This window comes from Carassius carassius, chromosome 28, assembly GCF_963082965.1.
Source record: "Carassius carassius chromosome 28, fCarCar2.1, whole genome shotgun sequence".
Lineage (NCBI taxonomy): Eukaryota > Metazoa > Chordata > Actinopteri > Cypriniformes > Cyprinidae > Carassius > Carassius carassius.
Genome location: NC_081782.1, coordinates 3,046,904 through 3,071,003, shown reverse-complemented (window position 1 = coordinate 3,071,003; position 24,100 = coordinate 3,046,904). Strand labels below are relative to the sequence as shown.

General features: G+C 35.3%; 2 protein-coding genes across 3 annotated transcripts in view; one reads left to right on the top strand and one right to left on the bottom strand.

The window, feature by feature from the left end:
- LOC132107724 (phenylalanine--tRNA ligase beta subunit-like) overlaps positions 1–4,825 on the bottom strand; it is a 297,726-nt gene extending 292,901 nt beyond the window's left edge. Inside the window, exon 1 of the mRNA XM_059513887.1 lies at positions 4,815–4,825. The gene's annotated coding sequence lies outside the window, so the exon portion shown is untranslated. The remainder of the gene's footprint in view (positions 1–4,814) is intronic.
- Positions 1–24,100, top strand: part of LOC132107716 (sodium/calcium exchanger 2-like) — a 102,434-nt gene that overhangs the window by 56,767 nt on the left and 21,567 nt on the right. For both annotated transcript variants that reach the window (XM_059513872.1, XM_059513871.1), the window contains exon 2: positions 20,247–20,707. In XM_059513872.1, coding sequence (XP_059369855.1) covers positions 20,339–20,707 — 369 coding nt within the window. In that variant the 5' untranslated portion in view covers positions 20,247–20,338. The remainder of the gene's footprint in view (positions 1–20,246; positions 20,708–24,100) is intronic.

The following is a 24,100-nucleotide window of genomic DNA, read 5'->3' as shown; positions in this document are numbered from 1 at the left end:
TTTTTATCAAGTACATATGTCCACCTTAAGCTTCGTGTCTTTTTACTGTAACAGCTTTACTAAATTTTATAAAGAAAACATAAGAATAACTTTAATATAGTTAGTAATATTTCAAGATGAACACTTGCTGAACTGAGGCATTTTGAATAAAACTGAGCTGTTTTTCTCTCTCTCCATATTTTCACTATATCATTCTATATGGGCCATAAAAGCATATCCTACAATGGATCAAATTAATAAAAAAAGAAAAAAGAAAAATAATATCTGTCCAAAAGTACTGTTACTTTATTACGTTGAGCTTTACAGGGTTAATTAATGGATGAATGTGAGCTGAAGTAACATCAAACAAATAAACATATTAACAAAACATATGGTGTTTTTGGCAACATTTTATGGTTAGTTGCATTTTATTATTTGCTTTTAGCACTGTTTTTCCCCATCTGTTGTTCACAACCCTTTTCAAACAGACGAGCCATTTTATAGACATTTTTTTTTGTATTTTATTTATTTATTTAATTATTTAGTTTATTGATTTAATTTATTTTTCTGTCTTGTTCATATTGCTGTGTGGTTTATGTTGTTCTGTTAGGTTTTTAGAACATTGAGAACATTGCTATAGTGCTTATGTTTAAGGGTTTAAAGGGGTCATATGATGCTCTTTTAAAGATCATTGTTCTGTGTATTTGGTGTAACAGATATATGTTGGCATGCTTTAATGTTCAAAAAACACATTATTTTTCAAATGCTGTACATTATTGTATGTCCTCTATGCCCCGCCTCTCTCAAACGCTTCGTTTTCTACAAAGTTCCTCCTTCCACAAGCACAGTCTGCTCTGATTGGCCAACTGACACAGTGCATTGTGATTGGCTGAACACCACAAGCACTTGTTGGAAATGTAATGCCCTTTTCTATAATCGCGAGCTTCATCCTTCAAAATAAATGTAAAGGCAGTTAATATTGTTCTTAGTTTTACCGTCAGTTCAAGCCCGAAAGAAGAACAGAGTCATGTGACAGACACAGTGATGAAGCTCGTATGTGTTTGCAGTACACAAGCCACAGACGGTTAAGACAGTCTCTCTCTCTTTCTCACACAAACACACGAATAGCGAATACTTAAACTAATAACAAAATATACTTCCAGTAGCTGATTCAGAAGCGCCAGATAGTGGTAGCAAAGTCAGAAGTACCTCCTCTCCTAGGTTCACAAAACGTTCATCTATAAAATGTCTTGCTGTTCTGTTGGAAGTAATCTTAAAGATTCCTAAATGCATGCACGTTTTCTTTCTTTGAGTGACATTTGGGCATCATTACACAAATATTTCCACACAGTGATGTAGACATGTGGGGCGTGTTTAAACGAGGTGTTTTAGAGGGGCGTGGCAGAGTCTTAACTTTGATAAAGAATATCTCTTTGGATTTGAGACTTTAGTCTTTGCAAGATCTTCTTCATGCACCAAGAGCTGGTAACACTCCAAAGAGAAAGGAAAAAATTAAATCGCATCATATGACCCCTTTAAGTGCTAGTAATAGTGAGGCTTGGCAGCACTAACCACTTTGCTGATCAGGCAGAGGTTAAACTGTTAATATAGTGCGAGAGGCTTCAGTTTTGGAGGTCAAACAAGTGCACACATACTCTAACATACACTTCAACATGAAGCATGTATTGTGTTATGATGCATTTAGAGGTGTTTAATGCTTTTAGTCTCTCAGCTGTTATTACCGCACACTTAGTGCATCAGCATTTGTCATTTTGCATTCTGGATGTCTTGCTGCAGGAATCTGCTGATGTGGCCAGTGATGGCTCTCTGAGAAAGGCTGCGGCTTCAGCCGCTCAATACTGATTACGTTTAGTGCCGCGCTTCAATGATACGGCTGTCTGACTCTGAACCCTGACTTACTGCATTCCCTACCTGAACAGAATCACAATTCTTGAGTAAATCTAATGATGGATCGAGGCTGTAGAAGTTAATGTGAGCTTGCTGAGGGACTGATGAAGTGCTTAAGTTGGAGTTGGTTAGCCACTTAGACGGAGTGTGTAATTTTTCCATGTTAAAATATCTACTCCTTTCCCAGTTTAAAGAGCAGTGATAACGCTATGTAAGCCAAGAAACATCCCTTTGCTTTAAAGATCATTCAAAATTATTTGTGTTTATTCTGAATAAATGCTTTTGCATGCAATATGCTAATAGTAAATATTGAATCATATTATAGTATTACATTTCCACAGTAGCTGATTCTTTTGGAACCTCTTAAAAGCATTGCTTGTCTTCAGAGGGCAAATGTATGTTTTATTGATATTATAATATTTGTATTTTATTTTTTAAATAAACAAAATAAAATATAATAAATATAACATATAAACAATTCAAATGAAATAAAATGCATTCATTTTTATTTATATTATTATATTATTATTCATGTGTTAACATTTCATTTTATTTTATTTAAAATAATTGTAGTGGCACAGAAATGACACTCTATTTAAAAAAGAGTGTCTCATATTTTTCAATTAATAATGTATGTTTTTAATTTTATAATTTAATTATTCTAAAGGAACAGCTCTGTTTTAGTCTGTGTCTTTAGCAGTGTAAAAAAACAGGTAAAAGCATATAGTTTTATGCACTACATATTACAAAAGCTAAGATCAGAGAGCAGGACATGAATTATTTAGCAGCTGGGAGTAATGGATCCCTTATTCACTGGATTAATTATGATTGGTTATTCACACAAATTCAGTGGAAAGCTGCTTTACGGCACGGTGTAATGTAAGGTGTGTAGTTTCAAATTAAAGATTTACTGCAGGCAACTGAAACAAGGCAAATGCATTTACTCTGAATGCTAGCTCACTAATTTAGTATCATCAAGGACTAGGGCAAATTATTAAAACTCTGTTAAATTAATAGAAGAGGAGCTAAACTTCGACATTACCATAGTACAAGAAGCACAAACATGCTTTTTTAACCAGTTTTTACTGCATACTGATTTGCTCTCAATAACGTGAATTGTAATAAGATGTTATGTGCTGTAGTTTTAACTTACTTTGCAAATGTACTTGCCTTTGAATCAGTGTTTTGTGAAAGTAGATGTAACTCTGGCCCAACCTGAGCTCTGAAGATGTGAAATATCGCTTGTGACTTGTTTGAATAATCATCATGGCGTGTCCTAAAACTGGGGTCGGAGTGAAAGAAACTGCTTTAGAGAAGAAGAGAATATTGTTAAGTTCTGCATAACTGCCAAAAAAGGAATTAATTATTAATTATTAATTTGATGATGCCAAGTTATAAAATGTAAATAAAATAAAAAATGATGCATGTATGTGTATCAAGACTTTAAAACACTTATTTGATGCACCAAAACAAAGGCAGTCAAATGTCAAAATAGTTTTTTGGTTTTAATGACAAAAAGAAGCATTTAAATGTATAACTTAACTTGTAATACTATATGTAAAGGAGTGAAACAATGTTTCAAATTCTGTATTTAATGTAAAAAAAAAAGTTAAATAAGAATAAACATTGGATATGTTTTTAAAATAAATAAGCTTTTTTAAAATGTAATAAAAACCCAGAGGTGTAGCAGAAAACATCTGGCTATAATTCCCACCCTGATATCAGGATTAAGGATGAAATGATCTACCTCAGAGTAAAACAAGAATCAAGTCTTTGTGGTGGTTTTTCTGCCGATTAAGGGATAATACAAGACCTAAAACTGGTCATCGAAAGCAAAAATACTACGAAGTGCACATATTTTGTGAGAAAGTGTGACATGCAAAACCTCTTTTCTCTGAATGTAGGCGCTCCGTCTGCTCTGGACTCGAGAGTTGAAGTTCTCTTTGCTGGAAAAGCGGAGCTCGATACGTCAATAGTCATAACCTGAGCAGAGAGGGATATATCGATCTCTCCTGATCCCCGGCTAAAAGTAGAGAGGCCTAACTGCATGCGCTTTATTTGTGTGTGTCTGTTAATGGAAGCTGTCAGGACGCGCTCTTCCTCATCAAGGCTTTCGCTCACTGATCACATACTGGGACTGATTGATTTGAACCTGAATCAAAACACTCACAAATGGAGAAATATCGGCTCAGAATTAACACTCAGAAATAGAATTGGCCAATTTACGGTGGCAGAAATGGCTGGAGCTGTGACTGATCCAGCGCTCAGGTTCTTGAATCGCTCTTCTCTCTGTCTCACACATGCGTCTTTGTCTCTCTGCTTGCAAAAGAACTTGACATTGAGTGGCCCAAGCACTTATTCCAGCTGTAATTCGTACATCTCTCCCTCTCCTTCTTTCTGTAGTTAATGATGTAAAGTAGAATGTAATGATGTTTCTTTCATCAATTTTAACGGTGTCTAACCTGCCCTGAGGATTTTTATAATGCTTATAGATTTGATCTTTCATATCTTAGGAGTCTTATTGAAATGTTCAGGATAGTTCATCCAAATAAAATTACAATGTCTGTCATTTACTCACCCTCGTTTGATTAAAAATGACTTTTTCTTCAACAACATAAAAATACCAATTTTGAGGACTTTCTTCTGGTTGCTCTTGTCCGTGCAATTACAATAATTCAGGAGTAGAGCTTTCAAGCTTAAAAAATAACACAAAATCACCATAAAAGTAATCCATATGATGTGCTACTGTATATTCATATCATATTATAGATTCAAATGCCGAAAAGAAAGTCATTATTCTTGATAATGGCTAATCACTGGTTCGTTGAGTTATGCTGTGATTCATGAAGAATCATTCTGACAGGACTGCGTTTCCCAAAGGCATCGTAAGCCAAAGTATACTGTAGTATCTTTTCCCACCAATAGTCTCTATGATCAACTTATCTCACAATGCTTTTGAGAAACACATCCAGTTTTATGAACTGAATCTACAGAATCATTTAAATGATTTGAATCTGAATCATCAAGCATTGCTACATCTTCAGTGAACTCTCATGAACGTGCCAGGAGTGTAGACCACTTTGATCATGTTTTTGTGGTATTTTTGCATCCTACAATTACATTTACATCCTATAATCCAGCTTATTGTAATTTAATTTAAAAGAATTAGTATTTTTGTGTTTTGTGGAAGTTAAAATTTCATATGGGTTTAGAACAACATGATGTTGAGTAAACCATGAAAGAATTTTAAGGATGAACTGTTTTTTTTTGTCTCAAATTCTCATTTTGTAAATTCTTTCTCATTTTTGTGTGTGTGAAATAATAATAGACATACTGTAAATGGGACAAAAGTTGTCATATAGTGAGAGTAGAGAGCTCAAATGAATGTGGATTAGAGCTCAAATCATTTAACAATTGGGAGAATTTGATGAGAAATGTTGGAGATAATATTGAGATGTTAAACTTTAGATTGCAGACTTTGGGAGCACAGTTTGACATCTCTTCTGAAACTCTAGCAGCAACACTTATGAGATTACTGTGGACTTCACGAGAAAGTTGTGAAAAGTAGGAGACTGCAGCTACAGTCTCTATTTCATCTGCATTTAATTGAATTTGTGTCTAGGTGAAACAAGCAAGATCTCATTTGTGATATTTCCTTCCTGCAGGCAGTCTGAGCACAACTTTAATTACAACCAAACTTGTTTGTTCTTATGCACATGTGAAATAACCCAAATATATTTGCAGAAAGAGGGGGAAAGAGATTGTGAAATGCATGTGCTCCCAACACATTCTTGCTCCCAACTCTCTTGGTCGTGACTCTTTAGCATCATTTTTCGACATGCAGGGTCCTCCATTGTTTTAAATAAGAAACCCTTGGCATCAATATGCTTACGTGAAAGGAATTGGGAATTATACTGTCATGATTAAATGATATATTAGGGAAATAATATTGGCATTATTGCATATATGTTGGGGTGTGATTTTTCTATGTAAACAGACACAATAGTTTTATTTACATTACACTATTTGCGAGCACATAACCCAACCCCTGCCCCTAAACCTACCATTTGTCGATAAAACAAAAGATATTACAGGCACATACAACTACAATCATAATTTATTCAAGAAATATTCATATTCCAAGTCTTCTGAGGCAAAATGATTGATGTATGAGAGTAATATAGACTTGATCACCGTCTCCATCGGCCATAAACTCAGGATCCTGTGTACTGCAGTCTGTGCGCAAAATGTAAAAAATGCACCAGAAGTAGCCTTACATCAGCCTTAGTTGTGAAATGCTCTTAACTCTTGTGTGTCTTGTGATGATTGCGTCATGCTACGAGAGTCATCTTTTTGAATGAGATGTCAGTGCATTAATGGAGTGGGATCATTTTCAGTGATTAAAACCTTGTTTATTTTCTTCTTTGCATAAAGATATTGAATGGCTTCAGAACAATTGGAATGCAACATGACTTTTTATGGTCAGTTTTTTTTTTATGGAAGCCCGTTTCCACCAATTAAAATAAAAGAAAAAAATAAATCAAAGTAATTGCAACTTTTTATCTTACAATTTGTACTTGTTTTCTCAGAATTTTGTGATATAAACTTTTTTTTTTTTGAATTGCGAGTTTATATCTGCAATTCTGAATTTATAACGCGCAAGAGTTGCAAGATAAAAAGACACAATAACCTTTGTTTTATTTTTTATTCAATGGCGGAAACTGGCTTCCATAGTTTGTTTTTGTAATAAATACCTGAGACTGTAATTTTATTTGCCTGTTACGTATTTTATATTGTTCAGAAGTGAGTAGGTTTAGGGAAGGGGTGGGGTAAGGTAGGCCTAACCCGATTATGTAAATGTAAATTATTTATATTTTTACAAATGCATGCAAACCATTAAATTAAGGCAAACAACTGAAATCAGTGGAGGGGCATAAAAGGGTACCCTGTGCATTAATAAAGTGACACTAAAGGCATACCTTGAGCATCAAAAAGCAATGCCAAGGGGTCCTGGCCAAGCGTCAATATGTCACGAGTTGGGAGTGAGAGCATGTTGTCCATGGACCGTCTGGTGTGCATATACTATTGATTACACTTGTAATAAGTTTATCTTTGAATTGACTTTGACATACAAGTATTAAGTCTGACTGGTTAACAGTATTTCAGTCTGATCTCAACACACAGTCCAGTCTGATGTTATTTCTAGATGGTGTGAAGCTGATTATTTGAAAGTTTGTGTGTTATCTCTGTAGCAGTCTGCAGTGAAGCAAAGGGCTTGTACCACTGCATGGCATGCTGGGAGATTAGAGCGCCGGCTCATTAACAGCATCTCTGGGCTGTCCACCCGAACATTGATGAATGGACACCCTTTAAGGCTGCTGATGTATTTGTGTCAGTGTGTGTTTGTCCACTAACAGACTCTTTCACGCAGCTAACAGACTACTAACAGCTGCTAACAAAAGAGAGACAGCTGGAGGAGAATCAGTCCCAGTCACCTCTCCTCTTGTCTCATTTTAGCCAGTTTTCTCTCATTTAATCTGTCCTATCTAATTCTCTTATCCTCTCCTCTCATTTTGTCTCTCCTCATTTCTCATTTTGTCTCATTCTTGTCTTGTTTCATTTCATCTCCTCTAACATCTCATAACCTCCACCTCATCTTATCTAATCTTGTACTGACTTCTCATTACATCCTCACCTCCTCTCCTTTTCTGTGATTTTCATCTCATGTCATCTCCTTTTGTCTCCTCTCATTTCTTTTTCTCTTGACTCTTTAGTTTCATCTCATCTTGTTTCTCTCTGGTCTCATCTCCTCGTGTCTCATTTCATCGCTTCTCCTCTCTTCTTCTAGTCTCAGTTCATCTCACCTCGTCTCCTCTCATCTCAAATTGTCTTATTCCATGTTCTCTTGTCTCACCTCTTCTCCTTTCATTTCATATTCTCTCGTCTTGTTTCAGTTTGTCATCTCTTGTCTCATTTCACCTGTTCTCATCTCAACTCTTTTCCTCTCATCTCATCTTGTTGTTTCATCTCATCTCATCTTATCTCATATAATCTCATCTCTCCTCTCCTCCTTATGTATTAACATACAGAACATGCATTCATGTCGAATGGCAAACAGAAACGGGGGAAAAAGAAAAGATGAGAAAGAGCAGAGAGGGAGGGCGAGATGTGCTGAGGGGAAGAGAATGAATGAGTGGGCGGATGGACTGGACGGAGGAGGAGTGGGTGGGGGGAAAGGAAATGAACAGAGCTAGAAAAGAGGGAGAGATGATGAGAGAACAAACGAGAGCAGAGAGACCTGGAGAGGAAGAGAAGAGCCGTATACTGACTGTGACAGATGCATCTGTGCTTGACTAGCGTTCCAGCACAAATCACAATCTCACTGACGCTGCTGAGCTTCAACATACAGCTGGAGAAACTTCACCTTCATTACAGGACTCACACTCAAATGAGACTGAATATCCAACCATTCTCTCTCTAGGAATCCACTCTGATTCGCCTTGTTTTGGGGCTCCTTCAGGCACAGAGCAAAACAGTCAGATTCCACAGGTAAAAATCTCAATAATTTGCTCCACAGAGAAATAGATCCATGCAGTGATGCATGAACCCTTCAAAACTGATTTACCATGAGCTCTGGGACTGTGATTTGATGAAATATGCTGCTCAAGTCACAAATCAATATGATTAGCATGCAACTTACTACATTGCCCACAATCCCAATGCAACATCTGCTCAGCAGCGACTCCCATGATGCATTGTGAATCAAGTCAGTCTTCTTACACTCTCAGATATACATGTAAATATTTGAATATTTTGCATGAAACTTCAACTAGGTGGTATTTTATTCTTTTAAATGGGTTAAATTTGTAGTATTAGATGTCTAATTCTCTCAAGAAAAAACTTTGTGTTTTTTCGCTGGAGTGCTATTTTCAAATCCAATGTTTGTGGCTGGTTTCATTCATTGACTTTTTAGTGGCAAATTCTGTTGAAAAGCCTGTGGAGAAAATGAAAGGCAAGCACTTTTGGGAGCTGAGGTGCCCATTTTTACGCTCTATTGGTTAATTTCAGATAAGAATTCTAATCTTGTGATAATTGTGCATTTATAAATGATGTTTCATTTATCACAACAACCTTTCCACAGATTCATTAATGAACTCCTGATATCTTCAGCACTGATATCCTGAAAGCCCTTCTCCAACATAATTTAATCTAATTAAGGCATTTAATGATCTACTGTAATGCGCCCTGTTGACCAACATGGCTGTTTTTGTCTTTGTGTATTATAGTGAAATTGATGTGTGATTAAAGCACCATCTATAATTTCTCAATTCAAATCAGTTCATTACAGGAAAATGGGATTTCAACTGACACATAATACTTCTTGGCTCATGTGCAGTCTTTTTTCTTAGTTTTTATGGTCCAACAGCACTTTGGCTATATTTAGAATAGCATAATACTCCTACTATACCATGCATATTATGCATTATGCACCTTTTCTGATACCTCAATACAGCAAGGCATGAAATACTGTATCCCACAATGCAATGTATAGTACTTGACCTTTCTTTCCAATCAACTGCAATTTTCAATCTCATTCATGATTTAATTGGACTGTTAAAATGTACAAGGTGCAACATGGTTAAACATAATTGGATTACAGTAAAAATAAATAACCCTGTTATTTTCCAATTAATCGACTACTAAGCTGAAACAAACCTGCACAGAAACTCATGTAATGATAATATTGAATATGCATACTACTGTTTGAAATGTTTATAATGCACACTGTCAAATAATATTTTTAGTATCCAAGCTGACAAGGAACGTTCTCAGAACTTTGGCCAACGTTCTAGTAATGTTCTTTCTAAATTATTTTAGCAAAGTTAAAACAACGTCTTCCAAATGTATCCAACACAAAAGCGTTTCTACATCATTCATGGAATGTTCTTTTTTTTCTGAAATGTATCTGAGAGTAATGTTCCCATAATGTTTGAAAAATAATAAAATGGAATGTTCACTTAACCAAGAAAAAATGGTTTAAATCTGGACTGGGTTTCAATGTTCAGAACATCAGAAATAACATTTCAAAATGTTCTTAGGATATATTTTGTCAGCTGGAATAAAGTATACTGCTGTACATTATGCAATAACCCAGACTTTTTATATCGTACATATAATGTGACTCTGTTTACACACTGATTTCTGGTGACGTTTCAGGAAAAAATAAAAATACTGAAATATTTGGAACCGTTTTTTCCTTTTTAGGTGTAAATGTGCAACCTTTATTCTTAGAAAACCTGAGATTTTTCAGCTCTTTCTTTTTTCCTGAGCCTGGAGTGTGTGTGTGTGTGTGTGTGTGTGTGTGTGTGTGTGTGTGTGTGTGTGTGTGTGTGTGTGTTTGATCTGAGGTTCAGAGTGAAGCCGGTGGGTGGTATTGCACATTTGTGAGCTTCGGCCAGCCTGACTGTGTGCTTGGCTGCAGATGTAGGTGGTAATGACATTCAAAGCATTACCAATTAAAGCGATCAGTCTGACAGAAATCATTTTGAAGTAAAGTACATTTCAATTGACTTGTTGTGTTCATGTTAAATAATCATGTCAATGAATTTTGTAATATAATGCAACACATTGCTTTACCATTTCATGTGCGTAAGCTTTTCATTGTTCAGATATACTCTCCTATCCCAGGTAAATGTGTTGAGACATTAAGAGACACTAACCCAGCTAACAAGGAATGTTTCCAGAACGTTCAAGGTTAATGGGTAATGTTAATGAAAGGTTTGTTCAGAATTCTCTGGTCTTTAATAAAGTTTGTAGAATGTTAGCACAAAAGTTGTATTTATACATTATTCATGAAATGTCTATTTATGAAATCTTTTCGTTGGACATTTTAAATGAACATTTTAAATAATCTTTATATGTTACGACTTGATCAGAGAACATTCAAAAGTAACATTCCTGTGATATTTGCAAAATTCTGAAATGGAATGTTCACTTGTTTGCATTTTTTTCACTGGATGTTTTGAATGTTCAGGGAACATTGTGTTTTCAAACGTATAAAATGGAACGTTCCCTTAATGTTCACATAACCAAAAGAAACATTTTTAAAGCATTTAAAAGATTGGATTTTTTTTTATGTTTAAGGAACATGCAGAAGTAACATTTTATAAATGGCTTACAGGAGAACATATTTCTGTCAGCGGGGAAGTCACTGTTAGTTTAACTTTCTGAATTAAACCGCTACACTATTTCTGATGTTCTGAATATAAGAAAGTCTTTTAAAATGATGATCGCTGCAGAAGGGAAGTCGTTCCTCAACATCTACTCATCTAAGTTAGACTGTCAAGGTCTATTAAGCAGCTTTTATGATTGCAGGTTCACTGTAGAGCATAGAACTACTAAATCAGCATTTGCAAAATTCATGAAGCATCGTTCAGAGGGCCTGTGAGTGAAGTCGAACACCTCGCTGCAATCTGCACAAACGGCCACATGTCGGGTCTGGAGCTCGTTTTGAACACAGTAAATCAACATGATGCAGAAAAATTCAATTCTCACCTCTGCCTCGCAGTGTGTCTGGCATCAGACTGTGGCGAGTGCAGAATTGAGTTTTGCCCAGGAGTTAAATGAATCCTGTGAGTTTGTTAGACTAGCATTGACATTAAATCTGTTCATTCCTTTTTCCTGTCCTGAACTTCACAATCACAATGCAGGTTTTATTGTATATAAAATGATAAATTGAATTCACACTGATCTCTGTGTGCTCACATCTAGAAAAATGATAGTGTGCATTTGTGTGTGTGCGTGTGTGTTTCATGATCTGCTGTGATGGTGAGGATGAAACTTGAAAATGTCCCCAGAAGAAAATCAGAAACAATGCCACAAGGAAAAGGATTCATAAAAGCACAATCTGTCTTATTTCATGGCTAGGGTTGTGAGTGGTCTATAATGTTTTATGTTAAGTACAAATCTATAGGATATACTGAACTATGGTCTATAGGGAAGACCGGGGCTAGTTGTCACAAGGGCATTTTTCCTGAAAGTCTAATTAATGCTTATTAAAATGCATAAATGCTGTCTTTTTTTTTAAGTAGTTCAAAATAAAATCTTAAAATAGGATAATTTGTGAATATTTTCCTCCCAGAAAGTTGTAAAGGAATATTTCATATAATACAGTCATTATTTTGGTTTATGTTTTATTAATTGTGTTCTATAATTTTTAACTTTAAAATTATATTCCATATGATTCGTATTATTCATATTTACTTTTAATAATTATTTTATATTAAATTTTTTATGTATTGCATTTCAAAATAACACATATGAATGAAATATTATATCTTGTTTAATACTAACCTAACACTAAAATCTTAATTTTTAAGTGTTGGCATGTAGATTTATAAAATAATCATCCTTTTCTTATTTATTCCATTTTTTTTTACTCCCTAATATATGTCATTTTCTCTCTCATGTTGCTGGCAGCTTCCTCATACAGAGTCCCATTCATTCACATCAAGCATAAAATATTGAAAGCTCTATTAATATGTGATGAAATCGAGGACGTGTGTTCTCTTTAATCAGTTCAATGACACAATAATTACTCATCTGTTTCATCTGTGGGGTGGCTGTGAAGATTTACTGCTGAATCGTACAATGTAATGACTTCAACCTTTGCATTAATCCTGTTAATGAGCATTATTTAAGTTTCCTAAGTATAGCAGGACCCTGACACTTGTAGTTGTGATAGAAGGGCACATGAAGATCGTCGCTGTGAATTCTAGGGCCGCTCTTCTGTTTGAATTCTGTACGTTCACAGTGTCCTCTCTCTCTTGTACTAATAATGATCTATGTTTAGCATATGCAAATGTTATTCTATTTTCCTGGTGATTAGAGCTCAGCATGTTAATGTGAAGCCTTTGGCTTTTCTCACTGCTGTTCTCGGTCTCAGCTGTTGAAATTATACTTGAGCATGAAGCAAATCAAAAAAAAGAAAAAAAAGAATTGCTACATAATGTTGCTTTGATCCTGCAGTTTAAGAAAATCAGCTTAATGATTTGATGTCAAAAGTGGAACTCAGTATGAATTAATCAAAACATTGTTGCCTGAAACACTTGCACTCTATGATCAGATGCTTGTGTCATCAAACATTTTTTAAACATCAGATGTTCTTCTGTCCTCTGTCCTCTTCTTCTCTCATCAGATTCTCTTCCAGAATCAGATGTTCTTCCATTATCAGACGCTGTTGCATGATCAGATGTTCTTCTGTGATGAGACACTCTCTCAGAATCAGACCTTCAAACATCAGAATATCTTCTTCCGTTAGATGCTCTTCTGCAGTCAGAGTTTCTTCCAGCATCAGACATTTTTCAAGCATTAGACAGTCTTCTGTCATAAGATGTTTTTTCAAGCATCTGCCGCTCTTTCAGCATCAGACATTTATCTGTTATCAGTGGTTTCTTCAAGAATCTGATGCTTTTCCTTCATCAGACCCTTTTCAAGCATCAAACACTCATCAAGCATCAGGCATTCTTTCGTCATCAGATGCTCTTCTGTTATCAGATGTTTCTTCAAGAATCTGATGCTCTTCCATCATCAGACATTTTCAAGCATCAGATGTTATTCTGTCAGCATCAGACATGTTTTAAAGCATCAGATGATCACCAAGCATTAGTTATTCTTCCATCATCAGATGGTCTTCAGTTATCAGGCTTTTCTTCAAGTTTCTGTTGCTCTTCCATCATCAGACATTATCCATGAATTATATGCTCTTGTGTCAACAGATGTTTTTTTAAGCATCTGAATCTCTTCTATCTTCAGACGTCTTTCTGTCATCAGACATTTTTTCAGGCATCTGATGCTCTTCCAGCATCAGACCATTTCTTAGCATCCACACTCGTCAGTTATCAGGTCTTCTTCAATCATCAGACTTTCATCTGTGATCACGTTACTTGAAGAATTGAATGCTTTTCCATTTTCAAGCATTTTGTGCTCTTTCATGATCACATGCTCTTCCGTTTTAAGACATTCTTTAAGCATCAGATGCCTTTCTGACTATACTTTCTGTTATCAGATATTTCTTCAAGATTATGTTGCTCTTCCATCATCAGACATTTTTTCAAGCATCTGATGTTCTCCCAGCATAAGACCCTTTTCAAGCAACAGACATTATCAGACAATCCTCCATCATCTGCTGTTTTCAAGAATCCGATGCTCTTTCTTCATCAGATGCTCTGCCATTATCAGAATGTTTTAAAGCATTAGACGCTCTTTCATCATCAGGTGTTCTTCAAGTATTAGATGCTCTTCTGTCATCAGATGTTTTTTAAGCATCACATGCTCTTCATCATCAGACATTCTTCAAGTATCAGACTCTCTTCTTATTGAGTTTCTCTTTAAGCCTCAGACACTTTTCCAGCCTCTTGTCTGTAAAGCCATCATCAGATACAGCTTTTATAAAAGATTGTTTTAGCTTTATAGGTGGAAGAAATTAAGCAAATGTTTAATCTCTAAGATGGAATCCACAGCCTACTCGAATCACATTAACTTGTGTGTGTGTGTGTGTGTGTGTGTGTGTGTGTCTCAGAAAGAGACTGTTCATAGATTGTATTATAAATTACAATTTTCGAAAGCCTTGTAAAAACAAAAAGTGCAAAACAGTTCGCGTTTGAGTGTGTGTTTCCTATGTCGATATCAAGTGAGGCTGGCTGTTACAAACAGCAGGCAAGGTAATGCTCCATTTGAATGTGTCCAGCTTGTTATTATATATCCAGAATTAATGAAGGACATCAGGGTTTTCCCAGAAGCCTTGGAAGAATCAGAGGAAACAGCTTCTCATTTGACCTGAAATAAAGCCAGGACACGATCGCTTGAAACATTAGCTGCATGCTCTCTGTGACTGCAGTCGCTGCCAAATAAAATGATTGAATAGCCGAACAGTTCAGAGAAACACATAACTGTATAATGTGTGGATGTGCACAGACTCAAGGGCCAGTCACACAGATTTTAAGCATGCAAAATTATTTCAGACCTTGCATTATGGACAGAAGGATATAATGTCATGCTCCAGGGGTTCTGTTTTGAATAAATAGTAAAAGATAATAAATTAACGATTGTTGAAATATTTAATTCTCTCCAGTTGTCAGTGTCTCTGCCAAACCATAGAGCTCTTCTTAACGTCTTGGTAGTGCAAAACCACCAAAATAAGAGGTTGCTTCATATTAAATTTTTAGCCCAAATCCTCTGTTTTCTCTTTTCCAACACAGATTTGACAAATTTTGTGTGGATATGCTTGTGCATATTGAAAAAACACTATTCATCTGGAGATTAGTGATTAACGCACATGCACTATATAGGCCTCTTCTATAGAGAAATAAAAACAAGCTTGCATCAGGTCTCAATCCCTTTCCTTTCTTCCCATAATTTCCTACTGTCTTTAACAGCAAAAAGCTGCAAATCCAGGCATTATTCATGGCTTTTGTGCACATGAATTTGTAAACAGAAACCATGTTTCTTTCATCCCTCATCACAGATTCCTTTTAGCAAACGATAAGATGCTGTTAGAGTATTGTCTTCTTGTACTAGAAAGGACAAATTAGGTTACGAGTCCTAATTCAGCAACGTAAAAAATGACACAATGTGTACCGACATGCTCAGTGATGCACGCCGGGGATATTTCCTGGTTAAATGCATATTATGTCAACATGTGTAATGTTTAGTATTGATTATACTTAAAACATATTTAAAATCCTTGGTTATGCATGCATTTTTATTTGTTTATATTTTATGTGAAAGCACAGTCTGTAGACAAAGCTTAAAGGTATAGTTCACCCAAAAATGAAAATTCTGTCATTAGTTACTCACCCTCATGTCACTCCAAACCCATAAGACACAAATTAAGATATTTTGGATGAAATCAGAGAGCTTTCTGACCCTCCATAGACAGCAATGCAACTGCAATGTTCCCAGGTCCAGAAACGTAGTAAGGACATCTGTAAAATATTCCATGTGACATCAGGTGTTCAACTGTAATTTTATGAAGCTAAGAGAAAAGAAAAATAATGACTTTCTATTCGACAATTCTTCTCCTTCTCATCCCATCTGCTGTAGCGTGCCGCCATTGTGGAGAGAGTATCCTGAATCTTACTATTTATTTAACTATAATAACCCTGGTGCATAATGCATTGTTTTTCTGTTTTCTTAATAATAAAATTAGCAATAATACATTATAAAAAGAGTGCCTCCTCAAGGCACAGAGTGAAATATACACAGAAGACTAACAAGAAGATGCGTCAATGCATAAACAGGATCCAGTAATGTACAAGCTACAAAATGGACTGACAATGGGAACTGGTTAACTAAAAGCTCCTCTAAAGAGAAATGTTTTCAGGCTGGATTTAATAGCAGATGAGTCTCTAATGACTGTATGTGCAGTCTGTAATGACTCTGGGTAGTGAGTTTTGGGGTGTGAAAGGAAAAGGCCTTGGGTTTTTCATTGCTGCACATATTTATCAGATGACTCTAGGTCAGCGGCTGAAATGAGCCATGGCTGAGTGTTTCCGGAAAGCATTTTGGTAAAATAAAGAATTGTGTTTAGCCTCGCCATGGCTTAAGTGCTCTGTCAGTGCTAGTTTGAATAGTTGCATGTAACTTGTTTATGTAAGAGTGAACTTCTCAGTCTGTCTGAGAATAGCCTGAAAAGAAATGCTGCATCAGTGTGTGTGTGTGTGTGTGAGAGAGAGATATGTGTGCTGTGGTTAGTGCACACTGGATTTGGCATGTGAGTGCACTTGCTGAAACAGCTAAATGGATGAATCACTGCGCACGTGGGAATGTTTGTATGTGTGACAGAGGAGAGAGGCAGAGAGAGGTGCATTATTGTTAATCTCTTGAAAACATGTCCAGGTCCCATATTTAAAATAAACATTTAAGCCTGTTTTAATGGAGTAGTTCATCCCAAAAAATGAACATTTGCTGATAATGTACTTGCCCTTAGGTCATTCAAGATGTGAATGAGTTTATTTCGTCATCAGAGCAGATTTGGAGAAATGTATCCTCTGCAGTGAATGGGTGCCGTCAAAATGAGAGTCCGAACAGCTGATAAAAAACCTCACAAGTATTCCACACCACTCCAGTCCATCAGTTAACATCTCGTGAAGTGAAAAGCTGCGTTTGTAAAAAAAAAAATTCCATCAAGACGTTTAGAAATACGAGTCCTCTGGCCGTAAAATACTGCTTTCTCCAGTGAAAAAAGTAATCTCGTATGAACCCAGAGAGAAATATGTACAGATCAAGCACCGTTTACAAGTAAAAAGAGTTCTAAACAAATATACGAGTGGATTTTGATGAGAGAGGGCTACAGAGGATGGACTTTTTGTCTTGAGCAAGAGTTATTATGAATTATGGATGAGTATTTTGCCCAGAAACACCAGTTCAGGTTAAAATGTCTCAACAATGTATTTGTTTTTTTACAAACACACAGCTTTTCACTTCACAAGACATTAACTGATGGACTGAATAACTTGTGGATTATTGTGATGTTTTTATCAGCTGTTTGCACACTCATTCTGACGGCACCCATTCACTGCAGTGCATCCAGAGCATTCATTCTCCAAATCTGCATAAGTATACTATAAATAGTTCTACAAAAATATATATATTTAAAAAGTACTACAAGTTGGCTTTAATTTTATTTAAAATAATAAATAATATAATATAAAATTTGCAATTTCCATATATTTTTTAACTGTCTTTCTGACTGTCTTTCTGCACCATTTCTTTGTGATGGGTCACCCTCACCAGCCCTTTGCTGGGTCGCTATGGAAACATCCCAAATTGTAGGGGAATATCTATGAGCCGGACTCCAAAACTGATGCCCAACTCTTTCTTTCTCCTTTTAATGTGCTTTATTAGCATGCTACACTTTGCAAAAACATATGCGTAGATGAAATGCAAACCTATTCAATTGCATTCAGTTTTTCAGCGTCTCTCTCAGTGTCTATCATTCAGTATTCTCATATGCAGCTCACTCATCTGAGATCTCCAGAGCATCTGTTTTGTACCTCCCTTAATGTGCCATTTTAAAAGAAACATGAGTTCCGTGCAAGTTTCGTCCCTGAGTCGGTTTTGCCACAGAAACAAACACAGCTTCTGCATCTTGGTTATTTCAGCTCATAATATGACTCAGTCTTTGCCAGGCTGCTATATTGGGAGATTCGTTCTCTGCAGTTGACAAGCCTGCAGTCATACAAATGGAGTAACGTCAGGAGAGAGAGATGCTCTGGTAATGAGGGGAAATGATGGGGTAACCCACTAACCTCCGTGCAACCCGTCACTGCATGAATCCCGAGCACAAAGCCGCTCTGTCTGTCTGTTTAGTATTCTGAGCAAGAGCAGAGAGAGCAGCTCAAACTTTGTTTTAGACACAGAGCTACTCTGTGATGGAATAAGGCCATTTAGAAAGAGACAATAGGAGGAAAAAGAAGGACGAGTGAGTATGGATAGCGTGCTCTGAATTTAGAAACATTTAAGTGTCTGTAAAATTGTATTTAAAGAGAAAGCGAGTAGGTGCCCTCTCTTGCTCGCTGATGTGCTATAGATCAGCATTAGACTGAGAGTGTGCTTGCTGGAAAGAGAAACAACCCTATAAGTCTCAAAATAGTGCTCAGATGTGTCAGAATACCAAAGTCTGCTGTCAGATTGCTCAAAGTTTGCTCTTTTAAAGCTCAGGAGAATTAATAACGGGGTTTGTAACTTTGTCTCAAATGTTTCTCCTGAAATTTCTTAGTAGTACTAAACAATGTTCACTAAAGCTGTAACTATTAAAATTATTTTTGGTAACTTGAATAAAGATAATAAACTAAATAAAATTCACTAAAACTATAGCTTTTAAAATCATCTTCAGTAAGTAAAATAAAGCATATTAATAAACATAAATATTAGAAATTAAACTAAAACATATAAAGCATTAGAAATGTTTTATTGTATTAAAATCATCTTCAATAAATGAAATAAAGCTGTTAAAAACATAATTTTAGAAATTAAACTTATTATGTACAATATTTTATTGTTCACTAAAACTAAAACTATAAAAAAAGACATTTTGGTAATAGAAAAAAGTTAAATATATTAGATTAAAAAGAATTTAAAGTAAAAGGTAGAAATGTTTTATTTTACACTAAAATAAGTGTTTTATGGTTTACTAAAACTATTAAGAATTTCTGGTAATTGAATAAAGCTGATAAAATAAATACATTACATGAAAAACTTAAATTACTGAAATAATTAAAGCTATATAAACTAATATATATATATAAAATAATATATATATAATAAAATACATAAAATATGACTTAAACTTAAAAATTATATAATACAATTCTTATAATAAAAAATCTAAATATTAATAAGTATTGCTATATAATATTAATACTATTGTATAAACAATACTAATAATACACTATAATTAGATGGGAGAATGTGACAAGAAATGCTTGCATTCATATCAAAATCAGTCTTATGAAGGAAAATGCTCAAATGAGATCTTGCAAATATCAAACTCCCCCCAGACAACAATAAGTTTCAATGAGAACAAACTGACATATTTTCTTCTAGGAAAAAATTTAAATAAAATCTCAGGTATGAAATCTCAGTAATGTGCTTGTTTTTGCCAAGATACCAAAGTCTAAAATAGGCCTCAATTGTTTCTTATCCACATTCACTTTAAAACTCTAATATTTTTATGTTCATCCACAATTGTTTCAATTACATTTTTTCTCTCTTCTAGAATAGAAAAATCTGAGACAAAGGTAACGTTTGCAATAAAATACAACTGAGTACCACATTTTGAGTCGCTAAAGCTGTGAAAGAGCAATATCTGTGCATTCAAGTTTCCTCTGGTTTGCCTGACTGTGTGCAAGTACAGAAAGGTTTTTGAGTATTTGCATCCACAGATGTCCCTCTCCGAGACCTGCAGAGGACATAATCCTCCATCCTGGCAACATTTCTACACATATTTCATTGTTATTTGACTCAAAGGCTCAATGTCCCGTTGCTAAGCTCTTAGAAAAACATCACGTCCATCATCATCAGCAATAAGTTGTTGTCCTTGTAACCATGTTTCACCTCAAGAAAGCAATCATTTGCATTGCCTACGCAGCCTTTTATTCTACCAAGGTCTGTTTCTGCATCTCACATATTTTTTTATAATCACCTACTTGATTTACTCTGCTATAAAAGCAAGCTTTACAGCGCTGCAGCTGGGAGATATTTATGTTGGATTGTGAGCACTGGATAAGATTTGTTTTTCTGATGATGATATTAATTTATTTTACAGTTTTCTCTTTTCTCCACTCTTTTCTTTCCAGGTCACCTGGTGGGCTGGTTCCTCTCCGTCTTGCATCGCGTCCTTTATTTCTTCTCCTCCTCTGAACTCTGAAGCCTTTTGAGGAGCGAGGTCATGGCACCGTTTTCCTCTCCCATCCTTCTCCTGTCTCTCATCCTCTTCCTTTCTCTGCCTCCATCCTGTTCTCCTGAATCCCAGTGGGAAGAACCGTCTCTCCAGCCCTCCGTCGCTCCAGAAGCTCCATCAGAACTTTACAATAACGTGACCGATGACAGCAATGGCGTCACAACGAAAAAAAAGTGCAATCAACTGGTGGAATGCAATCCTGGAATCCTGCTGCCCGTGTGGACGCCCATCAATCCCAGCCTGGGAGAGCAGATTGTCCGGGCCATCGTGTATTTCGTCTCTCTCATGTACATGTTTCTGGGAGTGTCCATCATCGCTGATAGGTTCATGGCATCTATAGAGGTCATCACGTCACAGGTGGGTCTCGTCTTGCACTTATTGGCTAATTTTATTCACAGAATCAGACAAAAAGGTACAAAAACTTTGAGAAAAAAAGGTACAAAAGCTATTAGACCCCTAAAAGGTGCATTTTAGTACTAGGATTGGGTATCGAGAAGCAGTTCCAAATTTCTAAGAGCTGTGGATTCTGTAAGACATGCGCATTTTGATTCCTTGGTGTTCATTTTTTATGTGATTTTAAACCATTCAAGTGCAAAAAGATGCAAAAGAGAACACTTTAGCTCTCTCATATGGTGCTCAAATGCAAAACTGAGTTCTCTTGAGGGTGGACTTGCACTTGAATAGACAAATGTACACAAAATTATGTATAAAAATATCCTCATAAAGACAGTCAGTTTGGTCTTATGTGAATGAAAATCCATGTGTAACAGTATATTGGATCTGTGTATTTACATTTATGCATTTAACAGACGATGCATTCAGGCTATACAATTATTATTTTTTACCAGTATGTGTGATAAATGGAAATTAAACCCACAACCTTTTGCGCTGCTAACGCAATGCTCTACCTCTGAGCCACAGGAACATACATTTTAGCATTGAGTCTTAAAGTGACAGCAGTAGAGGTCTATGCAGTGTTATTTTACATTTGACTTCATGTTCTGAACCTTAACTTGTTTTATTTATTTGTGCTTTTGCTAGTTTGTTTGTTATTGTTGTTTTTGTTATTATTTTATTACCTTTACCTATATACCTTTTACCAAATTTTGCTGTAGTTTTGTTGTTTAAACAGTAGTCTGTTTTAACAAAGGCTTCTAAATGTATTTATGTTTTTGAAATGTATTATACAAATTTCTATTTAATCATAAAACACAGAATCCCACACAAAATAGAATGAAAACACAGAATATAGAGAAAACTCAAATAGATTTCATGGGATCCTAAATTACTCTGTGGAGTTTAAACAAACTTTTTAATTTTTTGCATTCATTCTTAAGGTCTAAGACATTTAAAAAGCATTTCCTTTCCTATTAATGGTAATGTGATAAATATCAATTTTGCAAGATATGGGGAAAAAAGTTGTGGTAATATTTTTGTCCATATCACTCAGCCCTACCTTAATTAGAACCTTGTGAAAGGACAGCACCCCAGTCACAGCTTTTGTACCTTTATTTTCTGATAGTGGTGTTTGCGTCTACAAGCATGGTGGGTTTATGAGGCAGAAAATTAAGATTTATGTTTAATTTTCCAAGGTAAACAGGTTCTTATGCCTCACTTTAGAACTTAATTGACCAGTACTAAATCATTTAACATAATCTCGGATGTTTTATTGTTGGCTTCATTAACCAAACAATATTTTTGAATAATTTGCATGAATAACTGTTTAATTTATCATTTGTTAAAGAAATAGTATTTTCTTAGTGCATTCTCATGTCCTTCCAAACCCAGATGCAGTCATGTTTTTGCAAAATGAGCATTTTATAGCATCTTTCTGCAAAATGAAGAATATTAACCAGTTGAAAGTGAGTATGACTATCAAGAAAGGACAAAAACATTGTAAAAGTGTAATAAATGTAGTCTGTTTTCATGTCTTCAACTGGGATGGTGGTGGCAATGCTAAGGTCATAGGTTCGAATCCTTGGGAATCTGATAAAATGCACACATTGAATAAAATGTATAGTAAGTTGATTTGGATAAAAGTGTCTGTCAAATGCCTAAATGTGAATGTAAAATTTAAGTTGGTATTCACTGAAAGTGAATTTTAATGGATTTTGGATGTATCCTCATGCAAAGCAATCATGGCTTCAGAAGTCTTAGTAGGCTATATACTGTAGGTAGTGCATGAGCCTTTTTATTTTATGGTTTATTTTATGTTTTTGAAGCTTGACAGCCCCTCTGGACTGTTTTTTATGACAAAAAGCTGAGTGAAGATTCATAAAACTGCATGCTGGTTTGATGTGACATGAGAGTGAGTTAACAATGACAGGATTTTCAGTTTTGGGTGAACTCTTTCTTTAAAAGCGTAACCTTCACCAGAGCTCAGTTTAGCTAGTAATTGCTGTTATTAAAATAAAAACAATTGTGACTGTTTCTGCAGCAACTGAGTGTTTAATAGGATGCAAATGATTGCAGTGTGCTTGATGTTTTTTTTTCTTTCTTTCTGCTAAAACGACTGACTCGTCAACACTTGTCAAGGGTAGATCGCCTACTCTTATCACCTCCGCTGACTCATGCGCCATAAACCTGTCGAAAGAGGAAAATTAGCCAAAATGCTTTTAGAAAGGAGCCTAGTTTTCCTTTAGCTCTTTTATTTTGTCAGTAATTTAAGTTTGTCAGCCAGAAAGTAAATAACAAAATCCAAATCTCTGGCTTTATACAGTATTACAAGGGGTTTGAAATGTAGCCAGATGTAGGAAATGCACTGACTTTCACACAGCTAGCATCTTAACTCCAAAAAAACTTTAATAAACAAAAATGGAATACAGTAAAACAAAATGAATAATTCTGCACCATCATGGCTGTCACATACCTGGACTCATTTAGTGTGTTTTTGCCCCTGTGACCCAGTTTCTGTCTTCCGTCTTTGGTTTGATTAGTTCCCAGGTGTGTCTTTTCATTTCCCCATGTGTTCCTTGTCCCTGTTTATTTAGTGATTCCATCCACCTGTGTTTCCCCAATTATCCCTTGTACAAAAGCCTTGTCCTTTCAGTTATGTGATGTCAGGTCTACTTGCTACTTACCTGTGTCTTCCTCTGTGATCCATGTTTGGATAATGCCTATGTTGGATATAATAAAGCCTTGTTTCGTTTATCCTTCGGTTCCGTGTTCCTTCCAGCAGCGTAAGCTGTGACAATGGCACAGTCACCAACATTTGCTTTCCAGTTTGTCAGTGTTGTTATTTTTAACTAAATAAAAAATAAACCTTTATAAGGTAATAATAATTTTAAATCAGAATGGATTTGTGCTTCATCATCGTCGGTCCGTGCTTTATAACCAATTAAGCTAATAATTTATCACATAATAAATTGTATCACATTGGGTTTTAGGAGCATCAGATTTAATATATAATGTCACATTCACATTTATAATCTTTAGTAGATAATCACAAACCCAGGGGAAATATACAAAAACCCTCAAAGTGTTGACACATTGATGCATTGAACTATTTTTTGTATTTGTATTAAAATAAAAATCTAGTAAACTAAAACTAAAAACATTAAAAACAAATAAATTATAAATCATTGTTTAAAATGAAACAAACATTGACTGAAATAAACATAAAATATGAAAAAGTAGTACTAAAATATTTAAAGGTTAATTAAAACAATTAAAAACTAATAAAAATTATAATCAAAAACAATTATACTACAAAATTAAAAATGGAAAACATAAAAGCATTCAACATATTAA